The sequence below is a fragment of the Mauremys mutica genome, chromosome 17 (assembly GCF_020497125.1).
Source record: "Mauremys mutica isolate MM-2020 ecotype Southern chromosome 17, ASM2049712v1, whole genome shotgun sequence".
Taxonomy (NCBI): domain Eukaryota; kingdom Metazoa; phylum Chordata; order Testudines; family Geoemydidae; genus Mauremys; species Mauremys mutica.
In genome coordinates this window covers 11,266,158-11,285,661 of record NC_059088.1, presented here as the reverse complement: position 1 = coordinate 11,285,661, position 19,504 = coordinate 11,266,158, and the positions used below count along the sequence as shown (strand labels likewise).

Here is a 19,504-nt window from a genome sequence, read left to right as displayed (position 1 = left end):
ACACGGACCCAGACTGCATTTGGAAGAGTAAAAAGAGAGGGAGTAGATGGGGAAGAAAAGGGGGGCACGTGCATCTGGGCATGTGGGGACCATGTCCACCTACAGTTCTCTCCTTCCTCTATGAGTTAGATAATTTGCATTAACACAGAGGCTTTCTGGCCGGCTTTTGGATCCAAAGCTATCAGCAGCTCAGAGACTCTGTCTTAAAAGGGACACAGTCAACTTCCACCAGATTTAATTAAATAGCATGTTTTGTTTGCATTTCTTTTACCCCTTCTACAATATACACTGCACATGTCCTGGGAAAAATGCACATTCCTTCCACAGTTTAACTTTTAGAACAGGGATAGGCAACCTATGGCACGTGTGCTGAAGGCGGCACACAAGCTGATTTTCAGTGGCACTCACACTGCCTGGGTCCTGGCCACCAGTCCGGGGGGCTCTGCATTTTAATTTCATTTTAATGAAACTTCTTAAACATTTTAAAAGCCTTATTTATTTTATATAAAATAGTTTAGTTATATATTATAGACTTATAGAAAGAGACCTTCTAAAACATTAAAATGTATTACTGGCATGCGAAACCTTAAATTAGAGTGACTAAATGAAGACTCAGCACACCACTTCTGAAAGGTTGCCGACCCCTGTTCTAGAACATTATATTAGCCATATCAATTTTTACATACGGCGTAACAGTTTCTTTTGTGCTCAGAGTTTTCATGTACCCTTATCAAAGTGACAGTCTGATTACTCAGAGCCACCTTAAGGCTCAGTGTTCCAAATGTTGCATTTTTTGTGCACCTCACCCCGCTGTTGCTCCAGAGGGGTGTTGTCTTTTTTTTAAAAAAATATTTCTCATTATGTTACTACAGCTCTTCTCTGCTATTTTGTTACCAGAAAAGGAATCCAGAATCTTTCCCCATTCTTCTGGGTCTCACTGCCCTGCTGCAGCCACCCCTTTGGTCTTTAAAAAAGATATTAAACTTTATAAAGCATTGAGGTACCTTAAGGGTTAAATGCTCAATACCAAACCCAAAGAACACAAGTTACCTGTGTCTGGCAAACACTGTCGGTCAGTTTTTCAACTTTGAATGAGAGAGTCAAATGGATTGTTAGTAGTATTATTGAAAAACAAAAACAACAAGTTAATCTTAAACCCACAAAACGGAGTTTTACAAACCAGGAGTGTTGGTTTAGGTCCTAAGCACTCCACATATTTACACAATATATTTATACACACACATGCTCTTTTGCTTAACATCCCTTTACACTACTTTAATTTTTACACAGCTGTACATAGATTACATTTGGGGGCAGTGACATTCCAATAGAAACCCCTTATGTTCTTTTAGCAATTTTGACTAAATTGTTCCTGGTCAAATGATTTAAATCAGATTGTCTCCTTGCCTGGCTTATTTACAGAAAGCGCCCATTTTCCCTTCAGCATGGTTGGAAAAAAAACTAAAAATTCTCTTTCTATAACACTTAAAATATTTTTTTACAACGTTCAGATACTTAATTCCCTCTAGCCTCTGCAGAGTTAACGTCTCACTCTCTTTCCTTAATTCACTTGCTTATCTCCCAAACTGACACCTCCATCAGCCCAGATATCACTGGTATTGTCCCAGGGATCTGAATTCCCCATGCCTGCACATACTCCTCCCCTTACTCCTGCCACTCTGCCCTCAGGGCTTTCAACCTGTTCTCCAATCTCATTCTCTGTTGCCTGCCTGCTTGTCTGGGCCTGATCCTGCTTTTCTAACGGACCCGCCCCTTCCCGTGGGCACAGGCTTTGTCCCAGGAACCATTTAGCAAGGAGGGGGGGTGCTCCTCAGCTAGCCCCCACCCCTCCTGATCCTTTTTCTTTGTTCCCTTTCTCTCTTGTTCCTTTGGGCGGGGAGGGGGCGGGGGATCATTCGGCCAGGTAGTGACCCGTCCTGACAGCAGGCACAGGCACTCTGCTATTATTTACAGTGTTAGACTCTATCAGTTCAGTCCAAAAGACCAGAGGCTGCCCAGGCATTCACCACCAAATTGTTACTCCCACAAAATTCTCTGTTACTCACACATTCAAGGGCACCTGCCCTTACCCCGTTCCTAGGGCTCAAGGTGTCACCTTACAGTGTAGGGCACCCACCTTACCCCGTTCCTAGGGCTCAGGCAGAACCCTGCGGGTTTGCAGGCCTTTTTACCAGTGAAAGAGCCTTACACAGTAATATCCTACATAACCTCTATTTATTAACAATTTCCCAAACCAGACTGCACACACTACACATAGAATATCAGGGTTGGAAGGGACCTCAGGAGGTATCTAGCCCAACCCCCTGCTCAAAGCACGACCAATCCCCAGACAGATTTTTGCCTCAGATTCCTAGATACCACCCCCCAAGGATTGAACTCACAACGCTGGGTTTAGCAGGCCAATGCTCAAACCACTGAGTTATCCCTCCCCCAACACACAGTGCTCACCACTCCCAATAAGATAGATGAACTTTTCTTGCTGGCCACTCAGGATCAGGTCCCTCTGGGGGACTCCAGTTTCTGCCCAGTGTCATTGGCAGAGCATTGATCCCTGGCAGCTCTGATCGTGGGGCTGGGTCCTGGAGTTGGTTCCCCAAGAACTTCCTTTTGGACCCCAGTTTATATAGTGAAATTTGAGCCCTTTTAAGCTGCACCTTAACTGATCATGATACTAACATATTATCAACTGATCCTAACATAGTGTAACAAAACTCTCTAACCAATCCTATCCCACCACCTTAATTAATTACACCTAGCAAAATTAATTACGTAACAGACAGAAACAATTAAAGAACCAGACAGAGACAAGACAGATAAACAATAGGGAAGTGGAGACCATAATGACAAAACAATGAAGAAATGAGGTTTTCACAACTACAACTATTGATGAGTGATTTCTGGATGGACAGGTGCTATTCTACTAAATCCCCACCCCTGCCCCACCTCTTCCCTGAGTGTGCCGCGTTCCCCCTCCCTTCCAGTGCTTGCTTCCACGGAGCAGAACTCTGCAGTCATAGAGAAGCAATGCCTGGCTGGGGGGTGGGCCCTTAAGCTGCAGGTATCACTATTTGGGTGGCACTTTACTGTGCACACTGACCACTCACCCTGACAAGATACACCAAATGAAAGGGGCCAATGCCAAGCTCCTGAGATGGAGTCTGAGCCTCCAGGATTACGAGATGGAGGTGGGAAATGGGAATGGGAGTACGAGTGTTATAGCCGAGGCTTTGTCCTGGAGAGAGGTACCTGAACCTCCCTGGGTCACTGGCTGATGTGACCCCGCTCAGTTCAGACTCAAAGTGGGAGAGAGATATGAAGTGGGGGATTTTGTTAGTGTTTTGCATGAATATGGCGTGTTCCTCAGTTTCCCTGTGTACTGCATGAGTAACAAAGGTGGTGGGAGAGGGGGTTTGTGGTTGCAGAGGGCCAAGTGTGACCTCACATAGCAGCCTGGACCCTGGACACTGTGGATCTTAGCAGCCAGTGACCCAGAAGCCCAGCCCATCTTAAGAGCCAGCCGGTTCTGGTCCTGTCATAAACATACAGCTAAGGGTAGCATAAAATCCCACCTGAGCAGCTGTACTGAATCCTTACCTGTAAGGGGTTAAGAAGCTCAAATAACCTGGTTGGCACCTGACCAAAAGGACCAATTAGGAAAGAAGATATTTTCAAATGTGGAGAGGGGGGCAGAAGTTTTGTTTTTGCTCTCTGGACAGAGAGAGAGACCAGGTAGGAAACACTCCTGAAAATATACCTGAAATGAGCATCTAAGGTTACAAAAATTGTAAGTAAGGGCAAGGAAATGCCTTAGATTATCTTTTGTTTTAGCTTGTGAATTTTTGCTATGCTAAGAGGGAGTTTTATTTCTGTTTATAGTAACTTGGAAGCTGAGCCTAGAGGGGAATCCTCTGTGTTTAAATCTTTCTATTATCCTGTAAAGTTACCTTCCATCCTGATTTTTTGCAGGTGTGATTTTTACTTTTTCTTTAAATAATTTTTTTTTAAAGAACCTGATTGATTTTCAGTGTCCTAAAAACCAAGGGGTTTGGTCTGTGCTCACACTGTAACTAATTGGTTAGTATATTATTCTCAAGCCTCCCCAGGAAAGGGCTGAAGGAATTTGGGGGGAATATTTTGGGAAACAAGGGACTCCAAGTAACCCTTTTCCTGAATGTTTTGTCTAAATCACTTGGTGGTGGCAGCAATACTGTCCAAGGACAAGGAAATGATTTGTGCCTTAGGGGAAGTTCTTAACCTAAGCTGGTAAAAATAAGCTTAGGGAGTCTTTCATGCTAGTCCCCACATCTGTACCCCAGAGTTCAGAGTAGGGAGGGAATCCCGACAGCCCCTAGGAGGACAAAGAGTGGAGGAGAGAGGGCCCCATAAGGCAGCTGGTTCTAGTCAGTTCAGGAACAAAGGATGGAAGAGAGGGGGCCCAGGTGACCTGTTTGCCCAGGAACAAAGAGAAAGGGTGCAGGAGAGGATGGTGGGGGAGGAGATATGGGAGGGCTCAGCCGGAAGGAGGTCGCTTCTGGATTGGGGACAAAGAGGGGCCTGAGCTACCTGGATGGGGACAAACCCAGCTGGACAGTGCTGAGACTGGCCAGGCATGAGGGCCCTGAGAACTGCCTGTGCTGGGTTCAGACATTCAATAAATCTCCTGTGTTATACTGGCTGAGATACACTGCAGTGTAGAGACCGGGGGGAGTTGCTCCCTCTGGGGGAGGGGATGCCCTGGTGGTGCAGAGCAAGGGGACTCCCTGAGGGGGCAGAGGGTGAGAGGCTGAAGGCTCGGGGAGATGTGGTTCCAGGAGGTGGAGGATCCCAGGCCTTCACCCTCCAGAGTGTGTGAGACTCCAAGAAGGGCTGTCACACTGAATGGGGGGTGGGGGGTCCTCCCAGGGACCATACGGAGCCCAGAGAGCCTGGGGCCTGGGAGTCTGTGACACCACCCAGATCTGGTTCAATAGGGTTAATACAAGAAATAAAACATAATTACCATCATTATATAAAATACATCCTAAAATAATAGTTAACATATGTATATGTCCAGTATATGTGTGCACAGTCTATGTACACTCTCTCTCTCTCTCTCTCTCTCTATATATATATATATAACATAAAACAGCATAATTAGATATATTGTCTACATATACTTTGTGTGGGTGTAGATATATAATAGATACACATGTGTATATATGTGTGTGTGTGTGTATATATATATATAGACAGAGGTATATATCTACATAAAAATATTGAACACAATCAATCCAGCATTTCTCCAAAGACTTAACACTGGCTGTCTGGCTTTGTGTAACTGCGCCATCTGGTGGCTCCATCAAGAACAGTGCGTTCCTCCCATCCCATCTCTCCTATGCAGGATTCTTTACCCAGAGCCCAGACCTGGGCCTGAAGGTCCCATAATTGGTGCGAGCCTGGGTGAGTCTCTGCTTCATCATCCCCTGCACATTCAAGCCAGTGATGAGGCCGGATCAGATGGTGGGATCTGTGGGCCTTGGTTCATGGAGGAAGTGGACGTCTGTTGGGGGAAACCCGTCGCTGCCAACATCCTCTGCAGAGAGGTGTTGGAAGAGGTGCAGGTCAACTTCTGGATGCTGGGGTACCTGGAGAATGAGCGCTGTCCTTGGGCATCAAGAACATGTAATACGGGGACAGGGGCTGCTATTTTCTGCACATCACCAAGGGGAAATTATTCCAGCACAGCTACCGAGCAACACAGCCTGCACTCATTGTCACAGGTATCCCACCTCTGCCACCTGAGCCAGCCAGTCCCCTGACCTGGGGCTGGATCCAAGCCATCGCTGACGAGAAGGGAAGGGCCCAGTGGCCCATTCCCAGCCTGGCTAGTGGCTTGAAACAAATATAGGTCACAAGTTTTAGCAAACCAAAAACTGTTTGGGTTGAAACAAAAAGAAAAATTGTTGACATTTTTGGCGAATGAAACATTTGAAAAAAATACTTTGGGGTCAATCTGAAAACCATAATCTGATACATTTTGAGGGAATCCAAAGTCAGAGGGAAAAAATCTTTTCATGCAAAATCAAAAATGGAAATTGGTAAAAATGTTCAGTGAACCAGAAAGTCAGAAATAGATTTGGTTTGAGGATGAAATATTTTGTTTCGATTTCAAGCATATTAGGTAGTTTTTAACTATGAAGTAAAATTACAGGAAATTTCAAACCATACAGTCAGTTTGACTTGAGAAAGTGAAATGTTTCTTTTTGAAAATTCCTAAATGAAATCTTTCAATTTTGGGAGGTTTTTTTTCCCCCCAAACAAACACATTGGCAAAATCGACCCAGATTCACAAAAAGTTTTGGTGTTGCCGAATTGCATTTTGCACCCAAAAAAAAGTTTGTCGGTGAAACTTTCTCCCCGTGCTGGCAAGTAGCGGCCGTTAGAGCCACTAGGTTGGGAGTTATCTTGCAGGGATCAGTAACACCACGACCCCCTTCTGAGAACAAAAATTACTACAGGACCCCAGGAGTGGGGACCGACGTTTGAGCCCCCCCCCAAGGCCCACCGCCGCGGGGAAATAGGGGGGCAAAGCCAAAGGGCGTCAACCCCGGGTTGGGGGTCTGTAACCTGAGACCCGAAGCCCAGGACTGAAGCTCTCGCGCTTTGGCCCCAGGCAGCAGCAAGTCAAAGCCAACCCCGGTGACCCCATGAAAATGGGGTCATGACCCACTTTGGGGTCCTGATCCACAGTTTGAGAACCACTGCTCTAAACTAAAGGGTGTCGTACTGCAGTCATCACCAGGGTATCTGGGTGCCTTGCAGACATCACAGAGCAAACACAATCATCCACGGCCGGCCTCAGGCACGGGCAAATGGGGGGGCCTCTTAATTAGGGGTGCCCCTCCCGCTGCTGGTGTCTGCAGCCCCACGGCTCCTACCCCCTGCCTTGGAGCCTCCCTGGCCAGCTGCTCCTGTCTGCTGTAAGGAGCAGGGGGAGGGGCTCTGATGTCAGCCTGTTCCCTGTCCTCCCAATGTGCCCCATCTCCGCAGAGCAGGCTGGGCGGGGGGACAGGGCTCACCGAGAGTGGGACGGCGTTGCTGGCAGCTACTGCTGTGTCTGACGGAGCTTTCCTTGAGACTGCTGAGTGCCGCTCTCCTACAGGGGCAATGCGCGGTCTCACACACACTCCCCCAGCTCACAAACATCCACAGCTCACACACACTGTCTTTCACACTCACCCCCCCCACACATACTTATATTGCTATTGTTAGTTCTTCCTGCATGTAGAGGTGTGGACTCACCCCTGCAGCACCTCCTGCTGGTTGTCCTCAGGAATGAGCTCTTTTTCCAGCTCTGGAGCGCCCTCTGCAGGCCGGTGATTCGCCTGTCCCTGGACCCTGTGTCCCTCCCTGGAGCCCGATGCCTCTTTAACTCAGCTGCTTCCCCCTGGCAGTACCCCACCAATCTGGGTCTCCCCTCCCTGGGGAACCCCCAACCCACTAGCCCCACTTGACCTCAGTCTTGCCTACTGCCTAATCTCCATCTAGCCCCTGTTCACTAGGGCAGACTGCAGTATCAGCAACTCATCATCGGCAAAGGGGTTTGGACCTGCTGCCTTGGCCTCCCCCTGGGCTGCCCCCTGCAACCCTCACTACCTGTTAGCCCAATGCTAGGCCGCAGCCTGGGGCTTTCCAGGCTGGAGCTCCCCAGCTCCTCTGCCTTTCCCCAGCCCTGCTCCACTCAGGTACCCTGTGTCCAGCTCCCTGCAGCCAGGCCCTTCTCCCTCTACAGGCAGAGGGAGACTGTCTGGGCTCCTGGCTCCCAGCCTTTTTATCCAGGCCAGCTGGGGCCTGATCGGTGCCTAGCCCAGCTGCGGCTGCTTCCCCAATCAGCCCAACTTTCAGAGCTGCAGCCCCCTGCAGGGCTGCTTTTCAACCCCCTCGGGGCAGGAGCGGGGAACCACGCCGCTACACTGCAATACACATGTATTCTCAGTAATTTATTCTTACAAAGTGCTGTTATTTGAGTTTTTTGACTGGTCTCTGCATTGCATAATTTTATTTTTCGCTTATGCTCACATTGAATTCTTTGAGTAGTGAGTTCTAAACTGCCTAACCTGTCCTGGCTGGAGTAATTAGAATTATTACTGTTAGTATCATATTGTACTTTATCATTTGTTATATAAAGTGGTACAATCAAATAATAGCATCCTCCTAGAATGGAACTTCAGCTTGTACTCACTTTAGTAATTTCACTTTAAAAAACATTGGCTAAACACAGAACTATAGACACTGCGCAGATGAAAGTCACTTATTTTCAAACTGTATTTTTAGTTATATCCCTAAATCAATTTAACATTTGCATGAAAATAACTGCAGTTCCAACTGTGATACCAATAGCAATGATGGAGTCAAATGTTAGTGACTCACATACAAATACAGGATAGTGGTCGATAAACATAAATGCCAAAATAATTAGAAAAATTAATTCCCTTTCTTAATAAAAGAGAAAAAAACACCTTAATCAGATATTTTGAAATTAAGTGAAAAACAATTGACTAAAATAGAGGAGATAATGGCAGTAACACAGTGTGTCTGTGTAAGCAGATTTTATTTATCTCTACTAAAGATTGTGTGCGAAGTCTCATACGTGTGTTTCTGATATCTGCGTTAAAGCCCCAGAACTGATACCTCAAGGCTTGGGACTGGGAATATCTCGATGTATTAGCTCCTGATTGTTCTAAATTTACATATAAGCTTTAAACGTGGCTTTAATTGGCGTTTGTATATATTTTTTTCTTTCTTTATATAACAATTAGATACAGTGCTCCTGTCAGCTAATCCCTACGTTATTATATGCAAAGCCCCGAGAGTTTTCAGGTGCCTAAGTAGTCCCTGGAATCATGGTTAAAATTTCCTCCCCACCCCAAGTCTGAACTGGTGCCCCCGCCCCGGGTGAGCCAGGAGTGGCCAGGGGGCTGCGGGAGGCCGTGGGCTCTGGCGAGATGCAGCCCACGTGTGGCAGCGCGAAGCCTTGAGCCACATGCCGAGCACCAGGCACCACAAGCCCCAGCAGCAGCGCAGGAGGGTGGCAACACCCCATGTGCCAGGCCCCCCCGACTTCTGCGCTGCTGCTGGCGGTGGCGCTGCCTTCAGAGCTGGGTGCCCGGCCAGCCCCCACCAGTATCAGGCCGCCCTGCCAGGGCTTAATTTGAGCCACACCTGAGCTCTGGCATCTCTTTCAATACAAATTAAACCCTGGAGGAGGCAACGGGGCCCAGAGGTGATGGGGGGGAACCCAGGGAGCCCGTGGGGGCCAGGAGTGATGGGGCGGCACCATAAGACAAGTTCGCCCAGGGTGCCATTTTCTCTAAGGCCGGCCTTGGTCATAACCATCAGGGCAACAAACAGATCATCTGCTGGTCATATCAATATTACAGGCAGCCCATGTGCTGCCCAGGCCCATGGGTCTGAGCTGGAGGGGTAGGGAGGGGGCGAGGTACTGGGTTAAACTGTCCTGTTGGCCTCACCCGGGGTGGCAGTACCCCCAGCTGAGGTCTCATTCTCCATTTCCTCAGTCCTGTGAGATTCCAATTCCTTGTTGGCTCTTCGGTGGCTGAGGAACAACAGGGTGTCCTGGGAGGGAGGGAGGGAGAGAGAGATATTCTGGGGTATGTACGTGGCTGGCAGTCGGAATAGATAGAGAAATAGATACATGTATGGGTGGGTGGTTGGATGGGATGGTAGGTAGATGGGTGGGGGAATAGGTAGCTAGGCTGGGTGGTAGGTGGGTAGATGGGTACATAGATGGGTGGGTAGGTAGGTAACTAGTTGGGTAAGAGGGTAGAGAGATAGGAGGTAGGGGGTACGTAGGTTGGTAGATCAGTAGGTGGGTAGGTCAGTGGGTGGTTGGGTCAGTGGGTTGGTAGCTAGGCGAGGTAGTAGGTAGATGGGCAAGTCAATGGTTACATAGGTAGGTAGGTGGGTACGTAGGTTGGTGGGATGGTAGGTGCATGGGGGTGAATAGGATGGTAAAAGCATAGGTAGGTAGCTAGGCAGGTACCGAGGTGGGTAGAACGGTGGGTAGGTAGATGGGTAGGTGGGTTGATGGGTAGGTCAGTAGGTGGGTCGGTAGCTGAGTTACCGTCTGTAATAGAGCAGGGTGAGGTAATAGGCCAGGAAGAATCCAGTCGCCACGAAGACGAGTTTGCAGGTGACTTCGATAAATGCCTGAGTGAGGCCACCTGTGGGAGACAGAACAAGCTGATAGATTCCAGCCGCCCCATGCCAGCCAAACCCGCCATGGTGTCAAGTAGGAGCCGGTGCCCGCTTGAGGGGAAGGTCCCATGGTCCAAACCCTGCCCCCACTCCACCCGCAAGCCAGCAAATCCCCACCCCTGGGCCAGACTGGAGAGCGCTCCCCCTAGCGTGGAGGGGCTCTCACCTGTTTCCGGTGGGCTCAGCAGGACAGCGAACATCCTGCCAGCGCTGGAGCCGAGGCAGAAGATCTGAGGGCTCCCGTCTCCATTCCTGGTCCAGCTCAGGGTGCTGACGGCCTCGTCCCCCTGGGCCCAGGAGCTGACCTGCAGGGCCCCCCGTGAGCTGTTCCCAGCCAGGGGCTCCCCGTCCACCTGCCACTGGAGCTGGGGTGGGGGCTGGGAGCGCAGGGAGCAGCTGCAGCTGATGCTGGGCCCCTGGTGCTGGCAGGACGCGTTCAGCCAGGAGCTGTCTGGGGAGCACAGGAGACAGCGAGAAATTAATAGTCAGAGAGCAAAACCTAAAGGCAGGGAGTCCCATGGGTTAACGGTACTAATACTCAAGGGCAGAGAGTCCCATAGAGTAACCTGCTAATATTCAGTGGCAGAGAGTCCCACAGGTTCTTCTGCCCCGGGGTGTCTCTTCGGCTGACCCCACGCACTCATCTGGCCCCATCCTTGGTCAGTTGGGCTTCACACCAACCCACCTGCTTCTCTCCCCTCAGCCTGGGCGCTCACGGCCCTTATAGACGGCCCCGGAGACTGATCAAACCTCAACTGCCCCCTTTGTGGCTGCCCTTGATGCAGCAAATTAACTATGACAGTCTCCTGGTCCCCAAACGTGTCTTCCCCAGGCCGGGCCAGAGCCACGGGTATAAATAACCCCACTCCCACCCCCACCCCAGAGCCAGACACCACCAGGGACATCAGACACCCCAGTCATGGGTCCTTTGCCTTCCCCACTCGGTTCGTTTCTCCCCAGCCCTCTCCTTTTACCCCTGGGTTTATCTGGCCAGGCCTGGGTATTTTGCAGCCCGGCTGCGCCCAGAGGGGCGGCTGAAAGCAGCACCCAGAACAGCCGGATGCTGATACCGGCTGGCCAAGCCTGGCAGGGTCCGTCAACGCTGCCCTCAAAGCCCCACGGCGCCGAGGCTCAGAGCCTGGGTCCGTTGGGTCGGGCTCGCGGGGCTCGGGCTGTGGGTCTCTGATTGCAGCGCGGACGTTTCCTCCGAGGTCTGTGTAGATGTTCGGGGTCGTGCTGGGGCCTGGGATCAGACACGGGCAGGGGACTGGGGTTCCTTCTAAATCTCCCTCTGGCTGAAGGGAACAAGGGCCGTCCTTACACTGACGCCTGATTTGATCGTTCACCTCGCAAAGGCGGCCGCTGATTTCCCCTCTGCCCTGGATCTGCAGCGCGAGGGTCACAGAGCATTTAACGGGGGTTTGCCCTGGGGCAGGGCAGGCCGAGGTCTCTGGGCACTGACCTCGGAGCGTGTTTAGTGCCAGACAGTGACTGGGTCCCGTTAACCCTCTGCCTCATATAGAGCATCCACTGATCCCAGCAGGAAGGCGAGGAGGGGAGGAGACATGGTGGGACAGCCTGGAGGGATCTCAGGGGAAACTGGGGTGGCTGGTGTGAGGGGGAATCCCAGCAAGGGGGGACTGGAATGGGGAGGTGGATCCCAGCAGAGGAGGTTTCTGGGGGCAGGGCAGGTTGGGGATAGAGAGGATCCCAGAAGAGAAGGACCTGGTGTTGTGGATGGGGCGGGGGGGAGCACCACAGCCAAGTGGGGCAGGAAGGGGTGAAGATCCCAAGGGAGAAGGGGCTGCACGGTGTGGGGTGAAGGGGCCTGGAGTAGAATTGGCTGAGGGTGCCTGGTGGGGGGTGGGGATCCCAGCACAGGGCTGAGTTGGGGGAGGGGCTGGAGGGCAGGGCTGGGGAGCCCAGGGGGGGATCATAGAGGGGGCTGGGGGCCGGCGTGGAGGGGCTGGGGGGGTCACTCACAGCCGACGTGGAGCCGGACGGTTCTGCGGGTGGAAGGTCCCCGTGGTGGCCTGTAGGTGACGCTGCAGACGAGCTCTTTGCCGTGGTCCCCCGGGCCGGGCGTGAAGCTGAGCGCGGAGCTGTGGGCCCAGGTGCCGTTCGCCAGCTGGGCTGAGACGTTCCGGGCTGTGTCGCTGAACGGCCCCGTCCAGGTGACTCGGGGAGGGGGCCCGGAGCAGCGCCCAGGGGCCGTGCAGGTCACAGTCACCGGCTCCCCGGCCAGCAGCGTCCCTGGCAGCCCCCGCGCCGGCGAGATCTGGATCTCTGGCTCCTCCGTCAGCCCTGAGACACGGGGAGAAGGGAGAGAATCCCTCAGGGACACGGGGCCTTTCCCCTCCAGGGGCGCGGCCCCGATCCAGCCCCAGGGCGGGGACTGGCTGGCTCAGGGGGGCTGCTGAGTAGTGACTGCGGCTGCTCTTACCTGGTACTGAGATTGTGAGCGTAGGGTGAGTGCGATCGTTATTGGAGAGGTAACTGTATTTCAATGTTCCTTTCTCAATTCTAAGGAAATATCTCCCCTCATCCGTCCTCTGGGCATCGCTGATTTGCAGGGAGCAGTCGCCACTTAGCAGATCCCCTGCAAGCCAGAACCGGCCCTGGGTCTCCTGCGACACCCCCCGGCTGGGGTCACTGCTGGCCACAAGCAGATCCTGGCCCTCAATGGCCTGACCCTTGAACCAGTATCCGTAGAGCTGGGTCTGGGGATTTTCAGTGTCAAATGAGACTGGGTACGTGAAGGTGCAGGGGACAAGAATGCAGAGACCCTCCTGCACCGACACCGACTGCGGCACCGTCAGGGTAAATCTGGGCAGCTGGGACAGGGACCCTGCAGGGGAAGGAGAGGCATCAAAGTGGGACCCATAGAGAGCAGAGACAAACCCTGAGCTCCCCTCCCCCAGCTCGGCCGGTGCCCCTCACTCCCAACTTGCAGCCACCTGCAAACCCCCTCTCTGATCCCTTTTTCTCTGCACCCCCTAGCACTACACTGGGGCATTGAGCTCCCCTCCCGCTGTGGCCAGTCTCCCTTCCAAGTCCTGGGATGAATCTGGCCCAGCTTAGCACAAGTTCTGCCCTTTCCCCTGCACTGGGTCAGCACGTGCTGCTTACTTACCCCTCCAGAGCAGGGCGAGGATCAGGACCCTCAGAGTGGCCACAGGGGGGGAAGGACTCCCTGGTCTCCATGGGGGACCCTGAGATGAGAGCTCCCATTCCCTGGCATCCTGTGGTGGCAGCAGGGCTCTGCCCATGGCTGGGGCGTCCAGCTGGGACAGACCTAGAGACAGATGGGTGGTGGGAAGTGAGAGTGGAGGGTGTTTGGGGCAGGGGACAGATCTGCCTTGGGGACCATCAGTGCTGCTGGGCTCTGCAATGGGCTGATCTCAGGTTTCTGGTAGCACACTGACACCCCCCATCCCCAAATCACCAGATGGTCCCGAGAGATCGTGGGGTAAAAAAAAAAAATCTTTAAACTGGCAAAATAACTGAGATTTTCTCTAAGAATCATGAGATTGGCCAGAAAATCCTGAGCTGGTGACAGAAGATGGTGGGAAGGCAGCGCTGCTCAGTGCCTGCTTTGCTTCAGTCTTCCCACAAAAACCAACATGTGAGCGGGGAACTAGTGAAGTTACCACGGACAACAAAGGGGAAGGGCGGCAGATTGGGATCAGTAAAGAACACGTCAGAGATGTTCCGGCCCATTTGAATGAATTCAGAGCAGTGGGGCAGGAAGCTGTTCAACCCAGGGGGCTGTAGGAATTAGTGGAAGAAATCTTGGAGCCACTGGCAATATATTTGCCAACTCATGGATGCCAGGAGAGGTCCCAGAAGACGGGGGAAGGGCTAACAGACGGGCCATCTTTAAAAGGGGGGAAAGGAGGAGCCGGGGAGCTATAGACCAGTTAGTTAGCCTGACCTCGACACCTGGAAAGCTACTAGAGCAATGTATGAAACCTTCAATTTGTGAGGCCGAAGGGGTGATCACCAGCATGGATTTACCAAGAACAAATCCTGCCAAACCAGCTTGGTTTCCTTCTTTGACGAGGTAACTGGCTGGTGGCTGGGGGAAAGTGGTGGACATAATATACCTGGACTTCAGCAAGGCTTTTGACACAGTCCCACATGATGTTCTCATAAGGAAGCTGGAGAAGACTTCTGAAGGAACTCAAATGTGAAATTGCAGAACTACTAACTGTGTTATGTAACATATATTTAAATCAGTTTCTGTACCAGATGACTGGGTTATAGCTAATGTGACGTGAATTAGAGGCCACTAAGCCTAACTTCAGTGCCAGACAAACTGTTTGAAACTACAGTAAAGAACAGAATGATCAGATGCAGAGATGAACACGATTTGTTAGGGATGAGTCAACATGGTTTTTATAAAGGGAAATCATACCTCACCAATCTACTAGAATTTTTCGAGGGAGTCAACAAGCAAGTGGACAAGGGTGACCCAGTGGATATGGCGTAGTTAGATTTTCAGCAAGTCTTTGACAAGGTCCCTCTCAAAAGGGTCTTAAGTAGAGTAAGCTGTCATGGGACAAGTGGGAAGGTCCTTTCCTGGATCAGTAACAGGTTAAAAGATAGGAAACAAAGGGTAGGAATAAATTGTCAGATTTCATAGTATAGAGCAGTAAATAGTCATGTTCCCCAGGGGTCGGTACTGGGACCAGTTCTGTTCAATATATTCATAAACAATCTGGAAAAAGGGGTAAACAGAGAGGTGGCAAAATTTGCAGATGATACAAAACTACTCAAGAGAGTTAAGTTCGAAGCTGACTGTGATGATCTACAAAGGGATCTCACATAACTGGGTGACTGGGTAACAAAGTGGCAGATGAAATTCAATGTTGATAAATACAAAGTAATGCACATTGGAAAACATAATCCCAACTATACATATACAATGAGCTCTTACCATTTAAAAAGAGATCTGAGAGTCACTGTGGAGAGTTCTTTGAAAATGTCCACTCATTGTGCAGCGGCACTCAAAAAAGTGAACAAAATCATTAAGAAAGGGATAGATAATAAGACAGAAAATATCATATTGCCTTTATATAAATCCATGCTACACCCACATCTTGAATACTGCGTATGGTTCTGGTGGCCCTATCCCAAACTGGAATTGGAAAAGGTTCAGAAAAGGGCAACAAAAATGATTAGGGGTGTGGAAGAGCTTCCGTATTAGGAGAGATTAATAAAACTGGGACTGTTCTGCTTGGAAAAAAAGACGACTAAGGGGGGATATGATAGAAGTCTGTAAAATCATGACTGGTGTCGAGAAAGTAAATGGGAAAGTGTTATTTATTCCTTCCCATAGCACAAGAACTGGGAGTCCCAAAATGGAATTAATAGGCTGGAGGTTTAAGACAAACGAAAGGAAGTATTTTTTCATGCAATGCACAGTCAACCTGTTGAACTCTTTGCTAGAGGATGTTGTGAAGGCCAAAACGATGACATGGTTCAAAAAAGAACTGGATAAATTCATGGAGGACAGGTCCATCAATGGCTATTAGCCAGGATGGACAGGGATGGTGTCCTTAGTCTCTGTTTGCCAGAAGCTCGGAATGAGCGACAGGGGATGGATCACCTGATGATTATCTGTTCTGTTTATTCCCTCTGGGGCATCTGCCATTGGCTGCCGTTGGAAGACAGGAGACTGAGCTAGATGGACCTTTGGTCTGACTCAGTATGGCTGCTCTTATGGAGAAATATGGGCTCCTTGGAACTACCATTAAGTGGATACATAGTTGGTTAAAAAACCGCAAACGAAGAGTAACTGTTAATGGAACGATGTGGGATTGGAGGGAGGTCTCAAGTGGGGCTCCACAGGGATCTGTTCTGTGTTGTTTAACATCTTTATCAATGACCTGAATGCAGGACTAGGGAGCAGACTGATCAAATCTGCAGATGACACAAAACTGGTGGGTGGGGGGTTTGCCAATACTTTGGAGGATGGAGCTAAAATTCAGAGTGATCTCAATAAATTGGAGAACTGGCCTGTAGATGACACAATGAAATTCATCAAGGACAAAGGGAAGATGCTCCATGTACGGAAGAAAAACCAAATGCACAAATACAGGATGGGGAAGAACTGGCCTGGCAGCAGCACTGCTGAGAAGCAGCTGGGATTTGGGGTAGATCACAACCTCGACAGGAGTCAGCAATGCGATGCTGTTGCAAAAAAACAAATGCAATGTCAGGTTGCATTAACAGAGGCAGAGCATGCAAGTCAGGAGAGGGGACAGTACCGCTCTACTCAGCACTGGCTAGGGCTCAGCTGGGGACTGTGTCCAGTTCTGGTCACCAATGTATAGAAAGGATGCAGGGAAACTGTTAAAGATCCAGAGACGAGGGATAAAGATGATCAAAGGGATGGAATGGAAGCCCTAGGGGCACAGCCTGAAGGAACTGGGCATGGGTAGTTTGGAGGGGGACATCATCACGGTTTTCAAATACTTGAAAGGCTGCCATAAAGAAGCTGGAGAAAAGTTGTTCTCTCTCAACCCAGAGGGTAGGACAAGGGGCAATGGGTTCAACGGCAACAGAGTCAATTGAGATTAAATCTCAGGGAAAACTCCCCAGCTGTGAGAGCAGTCGGACAATGGACCAGATGCCCAGGGAGGTGGTGGAAGCTCCTTCACTGGTGGGTTTCGAGAGGAGGCTGGACAGCATCTGTCTGGGATGAGTTAGACCGAAGAAATCCTGCATCTTGGCAGGGGTTGGACTAGGTGACCCCTGTGGGCCCTTCTCACCCTGTGGGTTTGTGATTCTAGGATTCACTAAAAAATCCCAAGATTTAAAGTGAACATAATGGGAACCAGAACCCCTCCCCAAAATTCGGTAATAAATCTTGAGATTTGCTCTAAGAATCCTGCGATTGGCTTTTAAAATCCACAGATTTGTGCTTTGTCTCCGCGCACCTGTTTTTTTGGGGCCCGTTTTCTCATCCCCCCGCCTGGGTGCTTGGGGCAGTGAGCTGGGCAGGTCTCAGCCTGGATCCCCCATGGCCCATGCACCATCCCCTGACAAACCAGGTTGGGATGGGCCCCGCTGCCCAGGGCTATAAGAGCAGGGGCTGGCCCTGAGATCCAGCCTCCATTCCTGGGGCAGGACCCTGCTTTGGCTTGAGGGGTATCGGCAGAGCTGTGTGGGCAGGGAGCCCAGGGCTGGATAGCAAGGGGCTGCCAGTCAGGTTTGTGGAGCAACCCAGTCACCACAGACCATCCGCGTCCCTCCTCCTCCTACTTCCACTCACCCCTAGACCTGCAGAAGCGGGCCTGGCGCCTGGCTCTCCGACCCTGCAGCCCGGTTTCCCCAGGGTTTGTGACTCGGAGCCTGAGGACGCAGATTGCAAAGGAATGTGAAAGCAGAAGTGATTTCAGCAGGAGGGGATTTGGGGGAGATGTTTTCTCAGAAACCCCAGCACCAGCATCCTGCTGACTTCCCCTCCCTCTGGCTGGGGCTGCCTGCGGCTTCCCTGCAACAGGGACAGGCTGCATATTGCTTGTGGGGCTGGAAATAGAATCCAGTAGTCTGGGCTCTGAGCCCCTCTACACCTCACTCTGCTCCCAGAGCTGGGATAGAACCCAGGAGTCCTGACTCCCTGCGTCCAACCCCCACTGTAACCCACTGGACCCTGCTCCCCTCCCAGAGCCAGGGACAGGAAAGGAGTCCTGACTCTGAGACCCTCTACACCCCACTCTGGTCCCAGAGCTCTCGATGGAAACCAGGAGTCCTGGTTTCCAACCCCACCTCTCTGACCACTCCCCTCCCAGAGTTGGGAATAGAACCCGGGGGTCCTGGCTACCTGCCCCCTGTCCCAGCTCTAGCCCCTTATTATTGTGTTTTCCAGTCACACGATAATATTTGAACACTAGCAGCTCACACCTCTTATCATATTGTACTTGCTGATGTCACTAATTGCTGACCCCAAGCTGAGATGCAGCTACCTCTGGGGCGGGGCAGCTGGGGAACAGCCACACAGCGACACTGCCCAGGGGTTGCTCACCTGGAGCTGAGATGCGTTCGCCTCTGGGGTGGGGCGACTGGGAACAGCGCACTGGAACAGCAGATGCCCAAGTAGGATGGCTAGAAAATCCTGACTCCAATGGGAAGAGCCGGGTGTGTGAAGACCTGCCTGGCAGGGAGCGGGTGTGAGTGTCAGGGCGAGGGCTGTGGAGAGATGTGAGAGTTCAAGACAGGAAGGGGAAGTCAGCGTGGGAATCTGACCCTAGAACATCTTGCACAAGCTGGTTCCAGCCCCTGGAAATCTCGGTGCCTCACGTGTGTGTGGGAAACTGGCTTGTGGGGTGGGGGGGCGGTAATGGGGCACAGGCCTTTCCCCTCTATGGGGCGCTGGCTCCAATCTGCCCCAGGCTGGGTTTGTCACTCTGTACCTCAGGGGAACAACCTACAGCCCCATTTTTATCATTGTAAAATGACTGTGTGGTATCCAATACATTGCAGGTGTCTTCAGAAGGCTTCAGAGGCATAGCCAGGTTCTAACATCAGGGGGAGCGAACACATAAAAAAGGCGCCACCCGACATATCAAATTACCCCTCTACCTTGATAGAATGTGACCCGATAACACGAATTCGGCTACAACGGGGCAAAGCAGCGCTCCGGGGGGCTGCGCACGCACCCGGTGGGACAGCCCCTCGCATCTCTCCTGAGGGGGCTGCTCTGCGATCTGTGACCCCTGGAAGCAGGCAGCACACAGGAGCGGGGGGGGGCACAGTCCCCCACATATGAGAGAGAATTGGACAGAGGTGGGCAGGGTCTGTTGGGGGTTCACATGGGGGAGAGGGGGTGGGGGCTGCACTGGGAGACTCTCCGATGCAGCACCTGGCCACGCTGGCTCTGTGCATCATGAGGCACTTGGGAAAAGGAGGCAGCAAGAGAGAGAGGCCGAGGAGGAGGTGCCCTTCCCCTCCCAGCTGGGTCTGTGAGTCCCTCATCTCACAGAGTCTCAGCGCTGCAGGCCTCCAGCCTTCAGGCTGCAGTGCAAGCTGGAGGGGCTGATACAGAGAAGTCAGGACCAGTCAGAGCACTTCCCATGTCACCATGAAAACTCACTCCTGGAAAGCTGGGGGAGGTAATATGGGGGGGGGGGTTAATATATACCAAGGTGGGTGAGGTAAAATATTTTACTGGACCAGCTTCTGTTGGTGAGAGAGAGAGACAAGCTTTTGAGCTTTCACA

General features: G+C 51.4%; 2 protein-coding genes across 3 annotated transcripts in view; both read right to left on the bottom strand.

The window, feature by feature from the left end:
- LOC123351529 (sialic acid-binding Ig-like lectin 5) overlaps window positions 1-14,764 on the bottom strand; it is a 52,139-nt gene extending 37,375 nt beyond the window's left edge. The window contains exons 1-7 of one of the 2 annotated variants that reach the window (XM_044990917.1): window positions 14,696-14,764; window positions 13,412-13,573; window positions 12,722-13,126; window positions 12,262-12,582; window positions 10,445-10,729; window positions 10,145-10,244; window positions 8,312-9,636 (exon numbers count right to left, since the gene is read on the bottom strand). In XM_044990917.1, the coding sequence (XP_044846852.1) occupies window positions 9,435-9,636; window positions 10,145-10,244; window positions 10,445-10,729; window positions 12,262-12,582; window positions 12,722-13,126; window positions 13,412-13,547 (1,449 nt within the window). In that variant the 5' untranslated portion in view covers window positions 13,548-13,573; window positions 14,696-14,764 and the 3' untranslated portion in view covers window positions 8,312-9,434. Of the gene's footprint in view, window positions 1-8,311; window positions 9,637-10,144; window positions 10,245-10,444; window positions 10,730-12,261; window positions 12,583-12,721; window positions 13,127-13,411; window positions 13,574-14,695 lie in introns of those variants that run through there. The other variant, XM_044990918.1, reaches the window with a different exon arrangement.
- The window catches only part of LOC123351985 (sialic acid-binding Ig-like lectin 13), a 216,994-nt gene that overhangs the window by 60,552 nt on the left and 136,938 nt on the right, over window positions 1-19,504 (bottom strand). The window lies entirely within an intron of this gene.